Source organism: Coturnix japonica, chromosome 1 (genome assembly GCF_001577835.2).
Source record: "Coturnix japonica isolate 7356 chromosome 1, Coturnix japonica 2.1, whole genome shotgun sequence".
NCBI lineage: Eukaryota > Metazoa > Chordata > Aves > Galliformes > Phasianidae > Coturnix > Coturnix japonica.
The window spans coordinates 27,126,217-27,140,815 of record NC_029516.1 but is presented as its reverse complement, the minus strand read 5'-3'; the positions used below and the strand labels follow the sequence as shown (position 1 = coordinate 27,140,815).

Here is a 14,599-nt window from a genome sequence, read left to right as displayed (position 1 = left end):
ACGCCCTCCATCCAACATACTGCTGGGGGCAGAGTGGGAGAAAGGGAAAGTGGTGATACTTTGCAAGTACCGTTGTGCAACAACCAAAATATTGGTTTGTTGCGAACACTGCTTTGATACCATATGATCCAAAATTTACATCCATCCAAAATTTACCTCCATCCAATGCATGTTCCTATTTATACTACAGAGAGTTTTTAAATAGAAAATGTAATTAAAAATTAATTTTGTTTAAACATTGTGCTATTTCAAGTGTGTGACATTATTAACAGTGCACTGTAACGTGTGGACGTGGATACCAGATGCGTGCAGTCAAATGTGTTACTGGGACTTACAGAGTTATTTTGGATGATGAGAGAGATTGTAATGCTGCTACTCGTCCTAGAGATAACCAAGTAAGTTAAGAAATAACTTCCAGTTGGTTGAGCATTTTAGTTAAAAGCATCTAAACACAAACATTGTCTACTGACTTCTTGGAGAAACTTACAAGAAATGAGGCCTAGAGTGAGGAAACTGTATGCTCTTTTTCTGCGCTTCATATTTTGCCTGGAGAATAATGTGGAAATTGCAGATTTGATAATTTGGTATATGTTGAAGGCATCCAAAGAACTGATTATTTGTAAATGCATTTTTTTAAAAAGCTCCAATGTGTAGAAGAAAGTTAGGTGACTGCTTGCTGTTACACTAAGTAATCACATTTAGCTAGCTTGGAATTCTGCTCTAGAATTCTGTTTGCTGTTAAAAGGAAGATGTATTTACTTGAGGAAAGCTTTGAAAGTGGAAATAATAGTAATTTAAAATTCTGTAGATATGAATTGTATATGGCTCAATATGTTATTAATATGGTTCTCTATACTTCCTCCCTATCTCTGTTTAATTACTTTATCACCCCTTAATTTAAATCTGTTGTTTTTCAGAAGAAATGTCTTCATTAAGTTGGTGGGTTTATCTAAAGCTGAAAGCAATTAATTTCAAACATGCTACATATTAATTTGTTGATCTGGCTACCAGACTGCATTTACATGCAGGTAGATAGGTAATCATTTATGTCTTGGAGAGCAGGCTCTGATTCTGACCTATTTTCATTTATTTATTTATTTATTTATTTATTTATTGAGAGCAAAAGAAAAGCAGTTATTGGGGTCCAGAACATACTTTGCATGAGTCACCTGCCCGCTGATGGCTTCTTGAATAAGATTTCAAAATATAAAAGCCAAGCAATGAGAACAAATTGATTTCCACTCCACTCAAAATTGGTTTGAGTATGCTTCATATTTGGGGTTGTGGTACTTGTTCATCTGTTGAATGAAACTTGACATTTTATTGTTATTGGTAACTAAACGTATAAAGGACAGCAGAGCTCCTTTTTTCTCTCAGTTCTGTACTGCACGTTGTTCTGAAACAGAACAGCATCATGTTCGTGCCGGTTGTCTCCAGCAAGCTACTAAATTTATCTCTTTCTCAAAGTGCAAATATTAATATTAGTAATACAGGATTAACGTTAAATTGATTGTCTTCACCTCTCCATTTAAAATAAAACAATTCATTAAAAATCTTTGAATAATGCCAATGAAAAGTAGATTTACTGTTTAATTAATGCTGGCATACTGTAGTAATAGGATCTGTCTCATTGTGGGAACCACCTGCTTTACATTTGGCTTTTCCTAAACTTAGAATTTGAAAACTTTCTGTTTTTTTTTTAACCTCATAGGAATGTGAATTGCCCTCTTGTCCAGAAACTACAAAATTATGGACTACATCTCTTCCTCTAATTCATGTAGGAAAGGTTACCCAATGGCGATATGGATCATGGACCCCAGTATGTAATGTAATGGTGATCACAGCTGTCAGAGCAGTTCTCCATTCTTTCTTCCATTTTCTGTAAAAATGTCATTATTATGATTTTCAGACCAAAATCTGCTTGAGAAAATTTTTAAATGAATTCTGTTGTTTTGTAATTTTATTTTTTTAACAACATGTTAGTTTTCTTAGAAGGAGATCGACTCTTCCACCCAATTCTGTGATTAAACTTAGCCAGGGAAAATAAAGGAAAAACAAATGAATGGGATTTGAAGGGCTGGAGTTCTGAGCAGAACAATTTTGATACGATTAAGAGCATTTGAAGAGATGTATTTTAAAAGAATTGATCAGATTCTGAGAATGGAAAACATCTTTCATTCAAAAATATGGTTTACATCTTGTATGTGAGTAACAATATTGAATAGTTTATGTCTTTAAAGATCCAATTACACATTACTTGTAAAAGAAGCAATACAGACCCAGCTGATATATGCACAAACCTTGTTTAACCAAAGAGTGTTTGATTTTCATAGCGATGAAAATTAGTTCTATTTGACAGAAATATAAAACTTTAAAATCATCTGTGAAAATGTATCCATCTGTTAATCCCTTGAGGTTCTTAGTGAGGCGTATAGCAATTATATCTTTGCCAAAATGGTTTTAACAAAACAGTAGTAAAGAGTGTATAGAGTGGAGCTACACAGAAGCTCTCTACTAAATCCCTGTGATACTTTTCAGCTATAAAGGCATCTAAAGGGGCTCAATGGATTAAGTTAATATGAACTAGAATGAGTTTTTATTACATCAGTTCATATTGCATCACTGTGGAACAGCTAGATGGTTCTGGAAGCTGCTCTCTAATGTTCCTATTGTTAATAAATTTAAAAATTCCCTTTGAAACTCTGTAATGATTCCTTATTAGAGTTTAAATGTTTCCTGTTAGATATGCTAAATTACTTTCCAATTAGGCTCAGCACTTCAGTTCCAATCCTAGAGGAATCCTTAAGGCCCAAACCACCTAGCAATATTCACTTCCATCCTGAGTGCATGGCTCTGTACTGATAAACACTTGACACTCAGGTGTTAAGTTGGAACCCTGGTTCTCAGTGATTAATACTGAAGTCAAGCTGATACTAAGCTACGCTAGCATTTTTGATGCTTGCATGATCTCTCTTTGGTGTCCTGAAATGCAGTTAACATGGGTTGTTCTCTGTCAGTGTTCAGCATCCTGTGGGAAGGGTGATCGTGCTCGCTATGTGAGCTGTAGAGATGCTCACGGAGGAATAGCAGATGAGTCTTTCTGTGCTCATTTGCCACGTCCAGCTGAGGTTTCAAGTTGCTTTAGCCCATGTGGAGAGTGGCAAGTTGGAAACTGGTCCCCTGTAAGTATTGTTCCTTTTTTTTTTATTAATTTTTTAGAAAGTATTGTGTTGTGTTTTTTTAAACATGTAAAAAATTTGAATTTCATATTCTGTACATGCATGCTTCCTTTGAAACGGTAAAGTATATGTTTCTTATCATCAAATGTAAATGTCTTTGGTTATTAGCTGTCAATGTTCTGTCACAAACATTGGGTTAATTTTGGTCAGTGCACAGTTACGTGTGATAACGGGATAATAACAAGACAAGTCATCTGTGTCAACTACCACCAACAAATCAACGAGAATTACTGTGATCCTGAAGGCCGTCCCTCTAAAGAACAAGAGTGTAACATGCCACCATGTCCACCAGTTTATCATACTCCGAAAATACATGAGCATCCAAGTCATTTTCCAGAAGCAGGTTATCCTCCAATACATCATCCAGCAGACAATACGAACCAATGGAATCATCCTTCTGTAGGAGGATATCAGTGGAGAACTGGACCCTGGGGAGCAGTAAGAAAATTTTGTTTTCCCATATTAATTTACCTCACTTGTGTATATACATTTGTAGAAATGTATTGCAGTACAAAGTTGGTGAAAAGTACCATTATGAAAAATACACTCATTTTTAAATCTGGCTTTTGTGCAATTTCAGCTTACAAATACTTCTACATAATAATTCCTATTTTCAAATTTCCAGTTTTGGATGCTCATATGTTATTTTCAAGTTGTTTTAACCAACACAATATACATTTTTCTAATGATACAACAGTGATATGTATCTTTACGTGTTTTGGTAGTGCTCTAGTACTTGTGCAGGTGGATTTCACCGTCGAGTTGTTGTATGTCAAGATGAGGAAGGAAGAAGTGCTAGTTATTGTGATGAGGCAAGTAAACCTCCAGAGTCAAGACACTGTGATTCTGGACCCTGCCCACGATGGAACTATGGAAACTGGGGAGAAGTAAGAACATTTCACTTTCAAGAGGAAACATCAATGCATTAGCTTAGAAATAGTATCAAAATAATTTGAATGTGAATTGAACCATTCTTTCACGTTTTAAAAAATAATGAGTTTCAACGTGTTTATTTAAGATTTGTTCTTTGATGAAAGCCAGAACTGTAGTATAAATATAGGTAGCATAAAAATAAGTCTAAAAGAAGTAAGTATTCTAATTTAAGACTGGCTTCTCTGGCATTCTAAGATAACCTCTTGTGTTTTATGCCCTCTTCTCTTATTCTTGATACATTAATATCTAGAAGCCTAGAAAATGAGAAAAAAATGAATGATATTTTATTTCCTGTTTTGGCCAGATCTAGCTGTTTAGTTCTCAAGGCCAGTCTGAGTGTCATTTTGTTTTATGTTTATTCTCACAGATAGTTATTTTCCTTCGGTAGGGTAGACTTTCTGTAACAGATATTTTATAGACAGTCACTTGATGAACTATTAAGTTGTAGTTTTGCCTTTGTTTTGGTGAAAGAATAATTTTTTCTTAGTATGAACTTAAACTGTATGTCCTTTTTCTTGAGTTGGCTAGCCAGGGAATGCTGAAGTAGACATTAGTAAATAATAGCATGTATTTATTATTACATTAATAGTATTTGATAACTCGTAACAAAATTTTTGTATATAAAATTCTATTTTAGTGTACTCAAACATGTGGAGATGGAATAAAGACAAGACTGGTGATCTGTCAGCTTCCTACTGGCCAAATGTTGGGTGATCAAAACTGTGAAATTCTAGACAAGCCACCTAATATGGCACAGTGTAATGTGCATTCTTGCCCTGGTGATGTTTCATGGCATCGGGGACCATGGAAATCGGTACGATAGCATTCACTGATATTTTCTGCTTTCTGTTCTTTCTGTGATTCTATTTCCCCGTGACTTTTAAAAGTTGTATTATTATTTTCTTTGGCAACGATGAAATAATAGTGCATGTGGAACACAGTCTGTATTTTTGTTAAGCAAATGCTCCTGCTGTCATTGAATTAAATGGGAAATAACCTTTTACTTCAGTGGGAATGGTTCCATGTTCTGTAAAATATCATATAGAGTATTCTGAAAATTAACATAAATCATTATTGCTGGTAGTGATACCTACTGGGTTGAGCTGTTCTGGAGTTATGACTTGATCTGTGTTTTAATTTAAAACTATATGCTGTAATTTATATGGTAGTATTACCTGCATATTTATATTTGTAAAAAAAAAAAACTAAAAGAAATGATCAAGTCTTTCTAATACTAAACTTTTCTCTAATAGTATATTTAAATATAAGCTTTCTCATGTATCTATATTACACTTTGTCATGAAACAGCATTTTACTCCATATTGAATGTACATTTGTGTATAAAGGTTTATATTTGTGGTTTTAAAACAATGACTAATTAAAGTTGTCTGTGTATAATTTTGTATGTAACTATAATATGTTCTTGTCTATATGTCACTGTCTATTAATGTATTAAAATGACTACATTAATTACCATTAATCTTTAAAATTGCCACTAGCAGATAATTAACATAAAGAACCCTGCAAAAGAGAAAACATTACATTCCTTTGAGCTATGAATGCGACAACAATATTTATTAGTTATTGTGCACAATTTTAAAGAGATTAATGGCAATCAAGGTTGGATCTAATTCTGATTCCATTTGAAATTATTCCAAAACTATCATTATTGTCTCTGGAGGATGGGCTAAGGATACAGCTCTTTGCATTTATCTTAATTAATAAAGTTATGTAATTTTGTTCTTTGAATTATCATAGAAACATTTTAAAAATATATTGTCCAATTTCAAGTTTCAATAACTGATTAGTGTTTATATAATCTATTCTAATTTATTGCAAATAGAGTTTACCATGAAAGTCTGAATTAATAATTTCTCCTAATTACCTCTTCCACTGTGCAAACAGAATTTTGGTATTGTGTTTAACAGATACCAGAGTATCTCCTTTAGCTGTTATTCAAAAAACTGGAGATGACGTAGTAGTTCTTAATTAATGTATGTACTTCAGGTGCCAAGAAGGTAAGCAGGATTTTTAGCACAAAGTTGCCTTGGAAGTTAGTTTTGATTGTAGACAGAAAGTTATTCTCATCCTGTTACTTCCCTGAATAATGTGGTTTTCACTGCATTAATAGCTTACCTGAAAATCACTGTAATGACTGGTAACCTGTAAATTACGGTGAATGGCTTATTTGGTTTAGCTTTGCAAAGATATTCTTTTTATTTTATATATTAATTACAGCCACTTTAACCCTTCAAAACCCATGTTTAGAATGGAATCCAGTTGCCAAGAAGAGAATCTGTGGCTTCTGTTTTATATGTGATTGCAAGTACTGTAGATATTCAGTAAGAGTTTTAATTTCATCAGAAATTTCAACCACAGCGTAGTGTTGAGCAGAAACGAGCCAAATAGATTGATAAATAAAAGTAGCTGTCACTTTTCTGTAGTTTAGCTAGTATGTGCACTCCCAATAGATGATCTTCCATTAATTTTTTGTTGGTATCTGAATGGAACAAAATATATTCATTGAGGGCACTATGAAAGAGCAGTAGCAGCTTTAGTCTCAGTAATGCTGTTGTACCCTAACACCAATAGCACTGTCTAGCCTTCACCTATGGTGGCTGATTGGTGATACAGTGGTCTGACCTTAGATGATGACTGTTCTTGTCTGTGCCTTTCTGGAGTACAGTGTGCTTTTAATGGCTAAATGTTCTCTAGAAGCTAGGATCAACAACTGTGTCATATCTGTACTTGCTCTTCTCTATAAAGATAGCAAGAACTAGATAAATCACCCTTCATATTTTTTATAACAGTATTGAGTAATATTGACATGTGGGAACCACAAAGTTTTAGACCTTTATATCTAGCAGTGAGATTCCATGTCAAAACTTAACTAGAAACTGAAATGTGAGATTTCATACATGCACTGTAATTTCCCATAACTTGTGTTGTCTTTGTCTTCTGGTGTAAATACAGTGTGTGGACAGGGTGATTGAAAGCACGGGAATTTCAAAGCACTTGCTTCATATGGAATAACTCTTTGACCTCATTGAACACTTGCTTTGTCTCTGGCCCAGCCAACTCAGAGATGAGTGTAAAAAATGCTTAAAAAAGCCTTTTACTCATTTAGCTGTAGTTTTGTCTAAACCACATCTGAACTAAAGTTTCAGCTCACTGATTATTCCAGCTTTTTCAGGGTTTCCTGTTGAATTTTACATTCAAGCAGAAATAGATTCCCAATGTCAGCAAAGCTTTTTCCAGAATTTATCCAGAGCAAACACCTGATCCACAGCACTGATGGACTATTCTGGCTTATCAGTTGTGTCTTTTATGTGGATGCGTGTAGCTCCAGTGGTGCCTGCCCTCTGTACATAACATGAATTTTGGTTAGACTTTTGAAGGATTTTAATGTTCAAATCAGTGAAAGTTAGTCATGTTCTCTAAAGCAGCTCTTCACTGTTCGCTCTTGAGGTCTAATTACCTGCAGAAGTACCTGGTATTTGACCTTTATTAGTCTTTAAATTACTTTAGACCACGATGAGCTGGCATCTAGTGATCTGTAATGCATGGCTACTTTAGCAGGTTTAATTCTTCAAAGGGAAGGAAAGTGATTAAAATTACTCAGAATTAAGTTCTTCAAAACAATGTTTATCTTACAAAGCAATGAATGAAAGTCTCGAATACCCATTTCCTTATCTGAATTTAATCATAACATTCAGAGATATGAGAGGGCAGGCAAAAGTACTTCCAGTGTTTACTCTGAGAGGAAAGGCTTTTTCAGTGTCCAGCACACATATACAAAGAATTTCTTCTTGGACTTTTTAGCAGTTAATTTTGAGGATTATAAATGTGCAATAGAAATAACAATCCTAGATGCAGAAATTTCTATGACTAGCTCTGTGACTTCAGAGAATTAGGTAATTATTGATTAACTTTAAATCCGTGCTGTTGATATAATGAGCATTACAAAGGCTATTTTTTAGTACAGATTCAGAATGTCAAAGTGAGATATGCAACATGTTAGTGTACAGTATCTTTCTACCTTGAGTGCAAGCTAGACACTTCTGATTTAGGGTACTATGGTTAGGCTGTGGTTGGACTTGATGGTCTTCAAGGTCTTTTCCAACCTGGGTAATTCTATGATTCTATGATTTAGGATAATAAGCTTTTTTATATTAGTGATAGTTCTAACTCAGAAGCAAGAAAATTTACTCTTGTGTGGGGAAAAAACCTCAGCTAATGTTCAGTTCTGTTCCAAAAATTGCCATTAAAAATATATGTAGCTCTTCATCTTGGGATGATGCATTGTGTACACACATTATGAATTATAAGCCAGTACTAATTGTACAGCATGAGAGACCAGGTAAATTATTTATGGCTCAAGCATAAATAAATGAAAACAGTTAATTTTAATCAGAATCAGAAACACTGACTGTTTGAATTCTTGAAACCATTGCTCAAACAATTCTATGGTGCTATGAGTAGTGATGACAACTCCTAATGTAAGTGAGGTTGATATAATATTATAGAAACATCCCTGAATTCAAATGTTTCAAGATAATATTTTAGCCTGATTGGCTTGTATTTAAGTACACTACCTCAATTTTGATATGTGCAAATTATGATTGTATATATTATGAATTAAATAATAATTGAGGTAAATAGATTATTTGTGTAGCTGCTTGTTTTCATGGAGTTGCACCACCAGGAAACTTGGCCTGTAGATATTTTCCTCTTAGGCTGTTTTAGTCTTTGGTGAAGGGATTGAAGCAGTGATCCAAAACTACACAAAAGAATGAATAAATTACAAGCTACAAAGTATGGAAACCATATGTCACATTATCTAATGTCAGGAAAAATTCCATAGCATCCTGACAGCTAAGTGTGCTTTGTTCCAATCCAGGTTTTTTATTGTATTCCTTCCTACTTTTAACAGTCCATTGTTGGGTTTTTGTGTTCAGTCCATGTGGTAATATTTGAGAAAAATTGCATTAATTTTTATCTTAGTGCCTTTCTGTCTTAATGATGAGAAGTATTTCTACAATAATCATGGAAAGGGAAAGTATTACAAATTTGCAGAGATTTTAAAACTAACTGAAATTACAAGATTTAGCAATTTTCTCCTAGAGTTCTTCTGGGATAATCTGCCTTTATTTAGTTTAAGAATGCTGTGTTGTCCCATATCCAGATGCTTTGGCATTCTTAGCCAGACAACTGTCCAACAATTACCTGACAGAATCTTATGTCAGAATACAATCAAATCAACAGTTAGTTAAATGGTTATGTTTAGATGTAACAGACCTTCAGTGCTCATACATACAGTCTTGCAAAATTTTCATGACTAACACCAACGTAAATTAACTGGACTGGAGAATCAAATACTCTACTTAACACACAGTACACAATAATATTAACTAGAATTCTATATAGGAATCCAGTAACTGCCATGTTTATCACACACCAGTAATTTTCAGGTACTAAAGCCTGGTTGGCTGCAGAGGTTAACTCTAGCAGCAGATAGGAGGACTTCCCAAGTGCAAGTTGCTTCCTGCCATGTGAAGTACAGTACTTGGCTGGGAAAAAATTTTATATTAGCAAGTTAAGGGATTTCTGGTGGAAAAGCCCTGGTCTGGTACCTGAACAAACCAGGTGATTTGAACATACTTTTTGTTTGACTCTTTATTCTGCTGTTCAGGCTTTTTATGACTCACCAAGTGAGCTTTTCTTAATGGAGAATTTTTATGGAGACTTCACTTTAAGGATTGTATTGAACTACTAACTGATGCTTCCCCTTTAAATCTCAACTTCTTTTAAGATTTTGGTATTTCTCTCACGTTTAAATGGTCATATCTTACTTTGTAGCCCTTTCTTTTTTTTCTTGTGAGCTGTGATGTGATACATCCATTTCTTTTCAAAGTGAAGATGTATGAATAATTTGTCCTCAAGCTTTCCAGATACCATTTGTTCTGTCAGATAATAATGTTAGGTATCTTTACTTATTTACTTTAATGTTTTAGAAAATGTTTTCTGTGATGAAAGGGACCTTAATTTAAAAGTGAACAGACATGGGTTTCCCAAGAGTAGTGATTTTGCAGAGTGCTCTTACACCTGTGAAAATGAGAAAGCACTGGCAACAAACCAGTCAGGTCAATTACACCTTGTGTTGGTCGAGAAACCACATGTCCCAGATGAGTGTTTCTCTAACAATTCAGATTACACTGTAAAAGTCCTGTAAAAATTCAGCTTAGGAATGTTAGATTTTTGTTCAGTTATTTTTTGTTTTGTTTGGGTTTTTGGGGGAAACAACACCATGAATCTGGTTGTGCCAAGGTGTTTTTCTTATCGCTGTTACAGATAATATTTAACCCTTACAGAATATCGAGTAGATCAACTCATCTTCTAAGTTAGCTTCAAGTGTCAGAAATTCTTATTACCCTTCAGATACATAATGTAATATTCTCTAAAGTGGCTGTTTTCCTAACTTTTCAGTTTGCTGTCATGCTATATGCTTTGGAAGGGTTTCCATATGATTCTGTTTTTGCACTAGTGGAAGAAGTCTATCAAGAGAATAAATTCATTTCTAAAAATAATTATCCCAGTCCTCTTTCAGTGATGTTATTACCAGGCCTCCCATCAACTTCTACAGGAGCAGAAGTGGCCTGAACTTGCATAAAGATAATGTTTATTTGCTTTCATTTTAATGAAAAAAAAAAAAAGAAAAAAAAAGATATGTATAATAAGTGCCTTAATTCATTTTTCTAACGTGTAAAAAGTATTTATATCTTTGAAGATAATCTTTTATATTAAAAGGGAATTCAGGATCAGCGAACTTGGTTTTCAAAACCAGCTTCATCCTTATACCTCTACTTCTGCTGCTGCCTAATGTCAAACTTCAGAATACCTCATTACCAATACAGCACATTTATTTAATATCCCACTGGCTGAAATCTTAATGTTAGCATATGCTATTCATTTTTAAGTATTCTGGAACTTGGGAGTGTCTTTCCAGAGATAACTGATAACATGTGTCACTACCCAAATAATGTCATAGAACAAGCTTGGGAAAGTGGATTTCTTTTAGGGCAATTCTGAAAGAATATGAAGAAAATACTTGTTTCAGAACTTCAAAAGCCAATATTTATGTGTACTGTTCATCATGTTTAGAGGAATTTTCTCCATTTTGGTGCTATGTTGCCTGTATAGCTTGAAATAATAAATAAGTTATAATGTATGTCTGATAATTTAATTTAATGACTGTGATTTGTGTCTGTGAAATACAGTTGCATTTTAACCCTTCTTTTTTGGCGCATGTTGTGTGGCTTTGTGTTCATATCTAATATGTCTCTTATTATGGAATGCTAATGTTTAAAGTTCTAAAAAAAAAAAAAAAAAAAGGAACTAACTACTTTTGCTGGAAGTGTTTCCAACACTGAGTAACAGTTGTGTGCAGTGAATGACATATGATATTTTACTGACATTATTTTCATGGGGTTAAGCATCTTTAAAATTTCCTTTGTAAAAGATTAAAGGTTTCTGTGCTGTAAAATTTGAAAAAGCTCTGAAAGTTGAACAACAGCAACAACAAAAATGTGAACTTTGTTAGTGATAAAAGCAGCAGCTGATCCTTTTGGACAGTTAGACTGAAATAAGGCGTTGAGCTCTGATGATGAACTTGTTGCCTCTGATGGTCTTTGAATATAAAGCTTAAAGATAATGGTTATTTAACAACTTATATTGAGGTTGTACTTTTACAGTGCAGTCTTCTTCACTTAGCAACAAAAAGACACAGAAAAGTGAGGGCTATAACACAGTGCTCAACTCTTATAATCTCGAAGAACAAAAACAGTTTTACGAGTGTGCATAACTTTCAGACCTTTCCTTTTGAAAGAGGACAAGTAAGAAGAAATCTATCTGGAAAACAAAGTAAAACAAAGTATATTGCAGTAGAAGATGACAGGTGATCCTGGTCATCCCCAATAGCATTCCTAAATATTTATAGTCGTTCATTGAAAATGAGTATGAAGCTACTCAGACATCTATTTCTTTTTGTGGTCTAGAAACCTTCAGATAAGCTGACAGGTTCTGGGTGGTCAGATCCATTCTGAGCTGCCTGTGGCAGCTTTGTGTAGCAGTTTTGAGAATCCCAGTCAATGCTCATTAGTATTGTCCCAAAGTGTTTTGAGGCCCTTTTTTAAAAGCTATCAAATGTAGACTGAAGCATTAATATTGTTAAAGATTTGTGGAGGTTATTACATGCATATTTTATTTAGCTGGCATGCATTAGAATTCCCCAGACATTCTGTAGGTCTCTATGATGAAAGTCCCCCATCCTTTCTGAGAAAATGGGTTACTGTGGGATAGGAACTACTCCACTAAGGTAGGCCACTATACTGATCTGTAATTGTGCTAGCACGAATGTATCTATGGCCTTTATGCTTCAGTGAGAGCAGGATCAGGCACTTAGATTTCCTGATGAATTAGTCCTTCAGAAGCTTGTGTACATGCTCACATTTATGCACGTGGCTGTATGCAGTGTTGGAAAGATTGGTCTGTAAGTAACTGAAAATATGCAGAAGAGTGGCTTAGGTTGAACATAAACTGGAAGACGCATACAAAGGTGGGTAAAAGTATTTAATATCTACATTATACTTGTAAGCTCATATTCTTGCCCAATTAATATTTAAAATGAGTTATCTTTCTTAATTCTCTAGCTTAATTACATTTCTCAGTTATATTTTTGATACTTTTAAAAAGATTTTGACAAAACAGTGTCATCCCAATATATACCATTATTTTTTTCCAACCTTTTTTGTCAAGTTACTATACAAAACCTTAACTTTTAAACAAATGAAGTAAGTGAAATGATAGTTTTTACAGAACAGGCAAACACATAACTCATATGTATTTGGTATTGCTTTAATTTTATGAGCTACTGTTTCCTTTTGATCACATTTGCCTTTTTGCAGATCAGCAGAGAGTAATTGGTCTGCCATGGTATGACTGTGTTATCTCATCATTTTGTATTTAATTGATTGAAAAGATGCTATATATTAAGATAAAGTGAGCTTTAAAAAGTAGAAAATATATAAACTAATTGTGTCTTTCTGTGCAGCCCCTCTGTTTCTGAAAGTGTAGTCCTCACACCAGAGATCCTCTATCGTTAAAAATATGGTCCATCTTTTACTGTGAAGATCTATAAGTAAAGCATCACTCTTGATAAGTGAACTTTGCTGTTCGGTGGGAAGCAGACTATGTCCTTAGCAGGCCTTTATTCAGTTTTCCTGAGCTTCTCAAGAGGCACGAGACTGCATCTGCACTCCCTGTGATGTACCCTTAAACCATGTCCAGTTGTTGACAGCAGTCATGAATTCAGCTTGGGTTACATTTTGGGTGGTTGTTTGGATTTGTATGTAGGTTTGTGTTGTTTTATTTTTAGGTGGGTGGGTGTGCTGGCCAGCACACTGCTGGATGTGACAGAGTACATCCCTTGTTCTCCTTTTGGGAAATGTGTCTGGAAAGTTATCCTTTTATTGGAAATGAGGGGGGGAAAAGTGCTTATTTTCTTTTTGCTTTCATTGTATTTCCCTAGGGCTCTTATCTCTGTTTCTGCCTTCCTTCTTTCTTGTTACTTGTTTCTTACCATTTGTCTCCAGTGCCGCTGCCTTCATGTAATTACATAAAGGTGTTATTTGGGTTATGTTTGTGGAAAAAAGGAAAGAGAAAGGCTTGCTGAATTCTAGCCAAGGCAGAATTTTGCCATCTGCAACAATGCAATTATAAACATGGCCATACCAAATGTTTTTAGAAGGCTCCCAAAGAACACAAGTAGCAGAATAATCATTCAGTCTTGTACATTCAACACAAATGTCAATCTGTAGATTCAGATTTTTCAGAAAGGCCTGGTGTGGTTCTACCTCTTTTCTTCTTTGCCAGTGATTTCAGAAGGAGAGGTTAGGCAGAATTGTCTGGGTTTGTTCTTTGATTTCCCTCTGTTCTTGTATTTTTGCTTGATGGTTTGCCTCAGCCACCTGTCTCTGTTGTATATATCATTGGGCTGAAAGGTGATAAATATTAGACACGTGTACCAGATACGGTACAGCAGGAATGCTGATTGAGCAATGTTGCTTATCTGTCCCCTCCCCAATCTCCCTTGCTTCCCCCCAGAAAATACGTAAGCTGATCATACTTCTCATTGTTTTAATACATGCTCTGATTAATGATGGCAGTGAAGTTACTTGAATGAGAGCTGATGGTGAAGCTGAAGCATGTGCAGACCCTTCAGTGACACTTTGAGGCCCATCTTAAGACCTGCATGTGAGATAGCAGAGCTTGCCAAATAGTTGCTGAAAGGAGACAGAAATACCCATTGTTTTTCTGATTCTCATGTGGCAACCAGATGCAGAGAATTCAAATCGAGTGCAAGTATGGCA

The 14,599-nt window shown here is 34.7% G+C and overlaps 1 protein-coding gene across 3 annotated transcripts in view; it reads left to right on the top strand.

Moving 5' to 3' along the window:
• ADAMTS20 (ADAM metallopeptidase with thrombospondin type 1 motif 20) overlaps positions 1 to 14,599 on the top strand; it is an 87,552-nt gene that overhangs the window by 53,244 nt on the left and 19,709 nt on the right. For all 3 annotated transcript variants that reach the window (XR_004306446.1, XM_032443193.1, XM_032443192.1), the window contains 6 exons: positions 273 to 395; positions 1,712 to 1,819; positions 3,018 to 3,182; positions 3,390 to 3,677; positions 3,965 to 4,126; positions 4,810 to 4,986. Coding sequence is in view for 2 of the 3 variants with exons in the window: in XM_032443193.1 (XP_032299084.1) it covers positions 273 to 395; positions 1,712 to 1,819; positions 3,018 to 3,182; positions 3,390 to 3,677; positions 3,965 to 4,126; positions 4,810 to 4,986 (1,023 nt within the window). In the remaining variant the exon portion in view is untranslated. The remainder of the gene's footprint in view (positions 1 to 272; positions 396 to 1,711; positions 1,820 to 3,017; positions 3,183 to 3,389; positions 3,678 to 3,964; positions 4,127 to 4,809; positions 4,987 to 14,599) is intronic.